The sequence below is a fragment of the Branchiostoma floridae genome, chromosome 15 (assembly GCF_000003815.2).
Source record: "Branchiostoma floridae strain S238N-H82 chromosome 15, Bfl_VNyyK, whole genome shotgun sequence".
NCBI lineage: Eukaryota > Metazoa > Chordata > Leptocardii > Amphioxiformes > Branchiostomatidae > Branchiostoma > Branchiostoma floridae.
In genome coordinates, this window is record NC_049993.1 from 13,275,387 (window position 1) to 13,285,743 (window position 10,357).

At 40.0% G+C, this 10,357-nt stretch overlaps 1 protein-coding gene across 2 annotated transcripts in view; it reads right to left on the bottom strand.

Moving 5' to 3' along the window:
- Nucleotides 1-1,275: 1,275 nt before the first annotated feature.
- LOC118432007 overlaps nt 1,276-10,357 on the bottom strand; it is a 13,272-nt gene continuing 4,190 nt past the window's right edge. The window contains exons 1-7 of one of the 2 annotated variants that reach the window (XM_035843472.1): nt 9,834-9,920; nt 5,877-6,052; nt 5,264-5,407; nt 4,608-4,785; nt 3,673-3,803; nt 3,258-3,384; nt 1,276-2,655 (exon numbers count right to left, since the gene is read on the bottom strand). In XM_035843472.1, the coding sequence (XP_035699365.1) occupies nt 1,958-2,655; nt 3,258-3,384; nt 3,673-3,803; nt 4,608-4,785; nt 5,264-5,407; nt 5,877-5,966 (1,368 nt within the window). In that variant the 5' untranslated portion in view covers nt 5,967-6,052; nt 9,834-9,920 and the 3' untranslated portion in view covers nt 1,276-1,957. Of the gene's footprint in view, nt 2,656-3,257; nt 3,385-3,672; nt 3,804-4,607; nt 4,786-5,263; nt 5,408-5,876; nt 6,053-9,833; nt 9,921-10,357 lie in introns of those variants that run through there. The other variant, XM_035843471.1, reaches the window with a different exon arrangement.

Genomic DNA, 10,357 nt, shown 5'->3' on the forward strand with positions numbered 1-10,357 from the left:
TTTGATAGAGCACATTCCTGAAGTTCAAGAAATTATTGATGTCTGGTGGTGTGTCGTCTGCTTGGGCCCTTGTGAATAATCATTGGAGAATTCTGAGTGTGAACCAAACAAGTTCAATCCAATTATTGCCGTCTGAATGATCTAAAGCTTTGATTTTGTTCAACCGTCTCAGTTTCCAGATTTTCATTCCAAAAGTGGAGTTAGAAAGCACAGAGTGAGTTGGACCCATGGTGAAGCGCGTCACCTAGCGTCACATGAAAGAAACGCATGGAAATATGGGCCCGATACTCTGAACCACTCCTTACAATCATGTAACGTTACATGTATGCCAAACCTGTAACTGCTAGTAAATAAGTGTTTGGCACATACATATATACGTAGTATAGGAATTAGCCTCCATGTAAGCCACAAATAACAGTGATATATTTTGTGCAAAAGTTCACTTTTTCAATAGTCCGTTGTCAATTTATTTCGTTTACACATAAAGTTATTGCCTTTTTTATTCACGTCATCAGTGCATTGCAAAATGTAATAGGAAGATGTCGCTTTTGTTACTAAATTAGATACTTTATATGCCATTTATAATGCCATTTATATATCGACAAAGAGTGAATCAGTGAAGAGAAATTATTCAAATCTTATATCGAAGTCCTAAAATTTCCCATTGAAATGTTGTTGAGGTTCAAGGGTAATTGCGTAGAAATTTAGATTGTTATTTGACTATATGGTTGACATCTGTGCGCACATCGATATTTCGGCTGTTCAAAAAGGTTACAATTATTCTGTAAATCGTACACAGCAGTTGTATACCGAGCAAATGATTTTAACTGCCAATATATTAGTATTAATAACTTGTTTCACTGTCAAATCAACGCAATTCAGTCTGGATGACTGCCATGTTGATTCAATAAAGTTTTTTGATTTGATTTGATTTGATTTGAATGTATGACGTAGATTTAGCATAGATATGTTGGAAAACTTATGTCAAAGAATTCCAATGTCAAAGAAGATATAAAAGAACAAAAATGAAGAATCCATTGTTCGGTATTGCGTACTGTACGTGTGTTCAGTCATTTGTTCAACCTTCCTGACCTCTAAGATCTCATAATGAAGGCATTTCTTATTTTGCCAAACTTTTTATTCCACGCTCGCATCCGTTTTTTTTTTGTTTCTCATCCATATAATCAAATCAACGTGGCCTCATGTGAAAAAAAATGAACAACAAAAAGAATAAAGTTCAAGAAGCTACGCCAATTATGACAATGATTTCACCACTTTTGATTACAATGTGCATTATTTATTATCACCATAACGTCTTAATCACTATTATATTGAAACATTGACATGCATGGCATGTACATAAATTCAGAAATCCATTGAAAATTTTTATTTCAAAAAGTTTTTTATACACGATAAGTATATAACAACAACGGATATCTTTTGCAACACCACCCTGTTACTCCATTAATACAAACCCAAACCGGACCTGAAATGACCGCAACATTTGATGATCGTGTAAGCGTAAAGAATTAACGGAAACTTTGATGTTTATGGTGTATTTTTGTCCAGTGGTTCTGGCATAACGCTAGTTCACTTTTATCCGCGAGTAACATATGTCCGTTTTGTTTTTAAAAACGGTATATATCAAGTCGACGGACGAAGATTTAAAACTGCAGTACTTTCAAAATATTGCAGTATGAAAGACTTGATATCCCTGCCGCTGTTTTCAAACAACGCCAACGAATATAGGTTACCCCGCGGATAAAGGTAAACTAGCGCTACATTAGCGTATATATACATGTGATATTTATGTCTATTTTGTCACCATATACAGAGGTTTAACCCACAACCTTAGACGAAAATTAATGTATCAAAAATCCGTCATTTTTATGTCAATTTTTGTCCATTTTTAGACATATTTTTCTTCCTTCTTTTTAGCATCACAAAAATCGTTCACTCAGTTCAGGACGTCCCTGGGTCGTACCGCACGGACTTGTGGGATCGCTCTCCTAGCCAATGAGAGCTGATTACCAAAACGCATCTTGGTACGCGCGGCCGTCCTGTACAGGTCGTTTTTGATCTGGAACTCCTTCATTCTTTGCTCCAACATGATCGCTTGCTTCCTCATATCCTGTAGCTTCCTCGCCATCGTAAGTCCCTGTTTGTGCAAGTTTGTGTTCTGTTGTTCGTACATTGACACCTGTCTCTCAAGGTGTGCAACTTGGAGCTCCCTTTCTCTCACTTGCTCTGTCTTCCTCACTAGCTCGAGCTTTTGACTCACAAGGCTTTCTTGAAGAGAGTGTGTTTGCAAGAGAAGTCTTTTGTTTTCATCGTGAAGATGGTTGACCGGAAGGCTGGAGCTGATCATCGGCTTCCGAGGAGCAGGTGGGAGAGAGATCGGCGGCAGTCGTGGCCTCTCGGGTTCTTTCGTAGGCGTCGGCGTCACTTCGGTTTTCTCCTTCTCGTGCTTCTCGGCAAGTTTCGCCAGCTGGTTTCCGAGGATGCCCGACTCGAGCGCTGATATGGGCTGGTCGTAGAGTTTGGAGAGTTCTTCCATCTTTTTGAAGGTCCTTTTGTAGAGTTCTTCCTCTTTAAACGGCATGGACAGGGGTACACGTCTGTGTCCGGTCAGTCGTACAGCTCTCAGGCCAAGACCTGAAGCGACAATTAACATGATTTTAGTAGGGAGTGACGTTTATAATACAACTTGTAAAATTACTGAGTTTCTTACAATAGGAACTTCGAGCGAGTGTATAATATTATCTTATGCGCTAGTTCGCCTTTGTCCGCGGGGTAACCTTTATCCGTTGAGAAACAGGGTATTTAGGGATATCTGGTGAACGGACGGTGATTTCGAGTTGCTGTATCCTCAAAATGTTGCAGTTTGAAACCATTCGTCGACCTAATATCCCTAAATACCCACTTTCTAAAGCAACGGATATAGGTCACCCCACGGATAAAAGTCCACTAGTGTTTTGTGAATTTTAAACTGACGTTCAATGGAACACGATACGAGCAGTGCTGTCTTGATTGACTACTGTAGTGCGGCGTTGCAAAAATGAAACTTATAAAAGTTAGATTTATGACATGTGCATCAATGATATTTCTTTCAAAATTTAGTAAGCTCAATCAAATTGTACTTATAAAATCATTTCTGCGCAAGTGTTGAGGCGAAAGATTGGATTTTCTGAAAATGTTATAGACACATATTCCTCCCTAACATCTGCTTGGAGGATACTCAAGATGGCGCCGCTCACCTAAGAGTCTGTCGTCGTTTGACTTGGTCATGGCGATGAGTTTCCTGGCCCTGCTGGCGGGAAGCTGGTAGATACACACGTACCCTTCCTCCTTCTTCTCCTCCTGGTACTTAGTGATGAAGATGAACTATTGGAGAGACATTGGGGGTGTAAGTATCTTCATTGCTTCCTATCACACCTATCCCTTATAATAGTCGAACTATTTGTCCGTTGGGGCACCAGAAAATATTTGGCAACCAGTTTTCTCCACCTATCTCCGTCGGTGTTCTGTTTTTCTTAGTGTTTCATTAAGTGTCATGCCTGTCCATTCTCTGAAGTCAAAAGTTGAAACCAAGTGCAAATAGTATCAAATGCTGGTATAACCACCCTTCAGCGTAACATACAATGTAAAAAGTTATATGCAGAAATGTGTTACCTGTGAACGCTTGATGCCCAACATGGAACAAATGTCGCTCTTGACTACATGGAGCCGCTCCCGACCGAACCCTTTCACCTTCCCGTAGTGCTGTAGATAGGCCAGAACACCACTACTCTCTTTGGACCTGTCTGTTGAACGAAAGAGAAAATAATAAACAAAACAATAAAGAAACAAATAGGCAAATATGGATTCAGCACTGTATTGTTGGTATCGCGTCATCAAAATGGCTACAGCTGCTACACAGTATATACATAACTTTCTCGGGAAAGACTTAGTCTGTATGTGTTAGTTTGTGCGTGCTGCAGTTGTCAAACATTTTCTTCCCGTGCAGCAGCAACCCCTAGCGGAAGCTAAAAGCTGTGCATGAAATGCAACAGGTGGTTGAGTGCACTGTCCTCGGATCCGGAGTTAGCCTTCCGGTTTATTGACTCAACACCTGTTTCTTGGCCTTGTGTGAAATAGATAAGATAACAAACCAATTATTGACACGTATTGCCGTAAAATGCTGATTATCAATGTTCCAGTTTGCGAATCCAGAAGATATTCTTTCTTTGTGCTTAAATTCTGGACAATACAACTGTTACGAGTGTACGGTATTTTCACTGCAAATAGTAGAAAATACTTATGCGTATATATTCAAGTAACTAGTCCTCGGCTCTAGGGCCAACTTGCCCCCGCGGAAATATTGCCACACCCCCTAAGTTAGTGGCCAGGGTACCATCCTCTGTTGTTGCCACTGGCCAAATATTTTCTGGATCTTTGCTAGCCAGTGAAAATATTGAACCGGCAGTTACAACTAAGGATGGTACCCAGGCTACTGCATTAAATTGCTGTGGCACTGGAAATAGTCTGACATCCAGGCTAACAAGTCATGGAACGTAACAGTTTAAAAAGTACGTACCCCTCACAAACATACATTGTACAAAACTCACCATTATGTAAGAGTTTTTCCAGCTTGTCCGCTATGGCGTGTGCGTTTCTCTCGGGGGAAGGCTCGATGCTTTCGTACCGACTTTCCCGCTTAAACTCTTTCAGCCCCTCCTGAAAGTCTAGCATCTTCCCAGCATCTCGGACCAGGTCCTCTAGGAGGTCTATGTCAGTCTTTGTCACCTGGAAACCGAGAGAGAAACATTGCTCCAAACAGATGTTGAGGGGGAAATACGGTATTGCAAAGTATTGATAGTGCTATCTCTTGCGAGAGGTATGCTACTCTAAATAGGATAGTAAAAATGCGTTAGCACAACATTTTTTCTTCATAATATTTGAGAAAACATATCTCTTATCAATGAAAGGACACGTTCTGTAAATTGCAAGGTACATTAGAAGACCTAGACATTAGAAGTACATTAGATACGTAGAGAAAACAAAGTCTTCAAAAATACTTGAAACAAATTTAAGTATTTAAAAGATTGTTTGCTGTCTCATAGTTTAGCTACTTTTATGGTGTCGTAAAACGATGAATTTGTCCAAACTCTAATCTGCATAAAAAATATTGAACACCCGCAAAAGCGAGAAGAAGACACCACGTGGACAGAAAAAAATGAGAATGTAATACAAAAACTAGTAACAATTACTATTAGAATTTCACCTTGAAAAGTTTGAAGAGTTCGTCGAACATCTGTGCCGGATCGCGCATGTTTTCTATGACGTCAGCGGCAAGATGGCCGTCGATCTGCAGCATCAGTTTGACCTGGGAAAAGTCGTCTGCAGACTGACGTAACCCCGTGGCCACCTGTGCACAGAAGAAAAAATAGTTTAGTGTAGCTATATCTTCACAAACATATGTACTGGTAACAAACGCATAAAGCTACAATAAAATATTAAAATCTAAACAAAACTGTGAAAATAATACGTCTAGCAGATTTCGGTACGTTCAAAGGCCAGATATGTTCATAAACATAATAAACATAAAAGAATAGCAAGTTATTGAATAGTAGTGACCGAAAACTAGCTAGGACGATCTATTTCTCATAAAAACGCCATATTTTCCTCATACCTCACTTATCGAAAAAGAGGGGGAATGGTCTTTAAACTGGTGGTTGGTATTCTCTTGGTCGTAGTTGGTTTGCATTAATTTCTAGCACTTGCTTTTCGTTCAAATTTGAAATGACTGTGATAACATCTAAGATTTGATATTTCTAACCGTACCGACAGCAAAACAACTGTTTTATTGTTGTACTGGTTGTTGTTGTTGTTCTCACCTGGTTCAGAAGTTTGGAGAAAGGTGAGATCCTATTCCGCATCATTTTTGGGCTGGCGGACCGACCGGACTTGACTGTGGAAGTCGCCATGTTTTGATAAGGTGACCACCCTCTCAGTCTCACAGCTGACACCCTGCTTTCCTCTAACCGACTGGAACCGGCATCTGTGACGAACCCTGGAAAAAAATCAGAAAAAACAGAAACAGATTTTAAGCTACACCAGTTTAGTGATAAACATTTTAGTCTCTACCAGATTCCAGCCTGGCCGAATAGCAGTAAGGGACTGTGGCCAAGTTAGGCATAAAAGTCTAGTAGGAGTTGATTGGTCTAGGAGTGGACTGACCGGCCGGCGGACTACAAAAGACTGAAATCTCAGTATGGCAACGTTTTTGTGCCTATTTGGCCAAATTCTCCTCTTGTTCATCCAGCTGACACGTCTGCTTGGAGACTAAAACATTTTCAACAGCAAGATAACCTGGAATGCTAGCCTGTGTTTCAAAATCTCTCTCCGTATTAGTGGTTAATACGCGATCGGCTCTATTCCCGCGTTCTAGGAGCCTGATTAGAGAAAGGGTTGCTTGTAGAAGTTTACCATGAATTCTCTCTCCATATAAAGTGAAGACAAAGTCGTCTTGCATTTCTGATAAGAGCTTGGTATGTTCCCCGTGAAGTTGCCTCGATATCTTTAAATCTTCTGTCAGTGCGTCAAAATTATTTCCAGATCTAGGCTTGCGATAAGTCTTGGTCATTAATCCCTTGGGCACACACCTTCTAAATTTCTCAACAACGTCCGGACCAAGTAGTACGACAGACGTGCGGCACTTGGGGAAACGTATATCGGACATTAGAATTCTTCTGATGTAAAGTAACAACCAGATTTCTTCAAGATCGCTGGCAAATAAACTTTGTGTGAGGACGTGTGGCGTAACTGCATGGGATATAATGGCCCAGAACCAAAAGGTCCTAGGGTCAAATTCTATCATGCTACCGATTTTGTGCCCTTTGCAAATTCGTATAATTTCACGACTTTCCTCACTCCACGCAGGAGTTATAATTGGTCCCTGACTTTGGTTAGGAAGGTACATGTAAAGTGCGGTGGAAGGACAGGGATGGGCTCTGCCTTCCAATACTGTGTCCTTGACACAGTGGATAACAATCCACTGCCCCCACGGCCTCGAAGAGGTATTGGGACTACATTTACCTTTTTATGTGGCACTGTTGAACTTAGTTACTAACTCGAGGGAAGTATGGCGATGCCCCTGTCTGTCTTAAACATAAACTTTGGCAGTGGTTTCAGTAAACGTAGCTAGTACATGTATTTCTGATATAAAAACGTATCTATCCTACCTTCCAAGCAGAGGCTAGGCTCCGGCTTAGTTCTAAAGACGTTTTGATCAAAATGTTTCTTTCGTCAGATTTTAGTGTCCACCAGGAACAGAAAGTCTAGCTCGCAAAAATTCCAAAAAGGTATCCAAAATACACCTGAGGCTAAGCTCTACTTTTGAAGAATACACAGAGCCAGTCACAGTGACATGTTTGGCAGCTTGTGGTTGAAGAAACAACTCAAAGCGTGTCGTTGAAGTTGTTGTGTCATCTCCTGTTGTATGTTTTACACATTTTTGTCTAAGTGGCCGGTTCCTGAAACACCTTCGCACCCAAACAACATTTAAGTAGTACATTTACGGCGCGCGCTATGTTCACAAACAAACGGCTTGTGACCAAGTGTGGTACAATGCTTAGTCTATTTCACTCAACAAGGACTAAAACCTTCCCTATCCATTGAACTCTGGTAGAAAAATGGTTGTCAAAATATTGACGTTCTGTGAAGAAAAATGACATGAAAGTCAACACCAACTTTGGGCAAAAATTACACACCTTCCATTTTGTTGTCACAGTTGTCATCCATTGCTCGCCAGTTCCAGAGCATTGGGATTAAAAGGAACGGATACTAAAGAGATACTACAAAGTGTAGGGTATTTTTGTACTTTCTAGGGCAAGCCAGGGAGAATATCCAAACAGATAAAGTTCCACCATTGTTTGTGAGATTCCGATGCTTTTGAAGAGATAAAAGACCTTTTCAAATGGCACCTTTCCTAAACAATGGTGTTCACCTGTAACAACCGTATTATTACCGCTAGCCCAGTTTGCTACTAAGTGCCGAGCACAGATAGTCGCTTGTTCGGGGATGGCTCCTGGTTTCCATAGCAACCGTGCTATCGTCTGTCGACATGTCAATCAAATGTCCCTCACCAATAATGCTATCTCGGTGGTTAAAACAACATGGCTTACTTGTAAGCTGGTTTATAGTAAACATCAATCATGATTTGAAACATGAATAAGTTGAATTGAAAGAAATATAGGTCACCATAGTAAATGATACCCCTTTGATGTATTCTGATATTTCCTAAATTGCCTTGAATTGTAAGCGTATAAGAGCGTATACGTATATGAGGAGAGTATCCCATTCAATGACGATATTTTTGTGAGTAATCGTTGATATTTCTCTTTTTTTTCACGTAATATATTGTATCTAAAAATAAGTACGAAACTACGAATGGTTATAAATGTGATTTTACGAATGTACAATGAATTGGTAACGTATCCAAAAAGTAGAATTCATAAGAAATTAAACTAAGGACTATAGGAAATTGAACTAACATGGTAAAGGAAAGTCAACTTTCATATAATTTTCCAAACATTTGGAATTATCAATCTGTCGCCTTGATTTAATGCAAATCGCCTTGATTCAATGCAAAGGAAAGTAACTCCTCGAATGTGAGTTTCAAACTGGAAGCTAACTTTCCTGTCAGCGCTATCGTATGAGAGAGATCACAAGGAAACAATGCCACCACGAGAACGAATGTTTCCAAAATACAAGTCTCTAATTCTACTTCACATGTTTCGTCAACAAAGTTTTTCACCTTTGCCCAAAATACAAACGTATATGCTTGAACGAGCGAACTGTAAGCCTTGCTAGAGAAAAATACAGCATCAAACAATTTGTAACATTCCAAACGACTGGGTTAGAAAAAGATACGCGCCACTGGGGTGAAAAGTTGCGTGTGTTGGCCGTCAGTGGGCCAGTTTGTTTCTATTCTGCGGTTCAGTTGACATGAAATACGTGCATGTAAGGGAGACCCTCTACATTGTGCCCTGAACACTGGTTGTCGTCTGACCGAAACAAGCGCCGGTGTATGGGCGTTAGGGTGCAATTCATGAACATTGGGGAGGGCGAACGTTGGTGTACCACAGTGAATTATCGTCTAAAAATGATTTAAGGCTTAGAACTACAAACATGTGTGACCAGGTAACTTGTTGTTAAGGGTTAAAAACGCTATTTTGTGGCACTGGATGTACACCTGTTTCATTGCTTTGTATAAAGAATAGTGATGAATAAGGCCAGCAAATAAAAAGATCTCGTGTTGTACTTTAGTGCTCAAGAGAACAACCCTTTGCAGGACAGACCTCAACATGTGGACAATGCCCACAGTGAACGATAATGGGTACCGCACGACAATAGGTACCGCTACGCTACAGACTTAGGTTCAACTAAACAACTTTGCATGTCATCGATTTTTTCAAGCTTAGTATCGTACTGCCATTGTTTACGTTTGTAAAATATCAGCAGAATATATTGTATTAACATTCGATGTCACATAACTAGATTATAATCAACTTCCATACTGTTTATATTATTATTACATTGCAAATTTTTAAACTCCCAGAGGAACTGAAAAAGTTTTGTCCCTACCAGATTTCTTGGGATAGGAATGAAATATTTGCGATATGGCAAAGTATTGAGCTATTTCGTCAATTTCGCCATTGTATTCAAAAGATTTGAGATATACTTATCACAACAATATGGCCACACCACTCATAAAAATATCAAAGTATTTCACGATAAAAAGGCAAAAAAATATTCAGATAATATTTGTATCGCTGTGTTCATTCACATACCTTCAAGTGTAGGATTCAGGTCCGGTTGTGAAGTTGTATCTGTTGTTTTTGACCACACAATTAACAAACAGTCCTATTTACCGACCGATGTTGACCCCTGTGCCCTTTTTGTCGATTTTTAAGTGCCCGTGGTTTACTCAAACACCGGTGAGCATTTCAACACACAGCTACTACAGGCACTTGTGAACTGGTCGCACTGGTACGGAACTATACAGTAGCCCTATGTATCGATCTAAAACCCAGCAAAAATGCACTCCAAACTTGGAGTGTAAAATGTGGTTTGATCTCTGAGCTTTTTAACACATAGCTACGAATAGTAGAGTAAAATTCTCCTGTTCTTTCTCTTCCTTAATCTGATTGGTTTGCAGATCCTCTTTTAATGGGTACTAGTCTTCTTTATCCACCTGTTGTTTTGTGTGCATCTTAAGTACTTAGCTGTGCCATCTTAGCCTTTGATCCAAAGCCGGCTAAACCCCCCGTAAGCCAAGATTACAAAATAGGATTTCTGGCGAAAGCCATTTTAA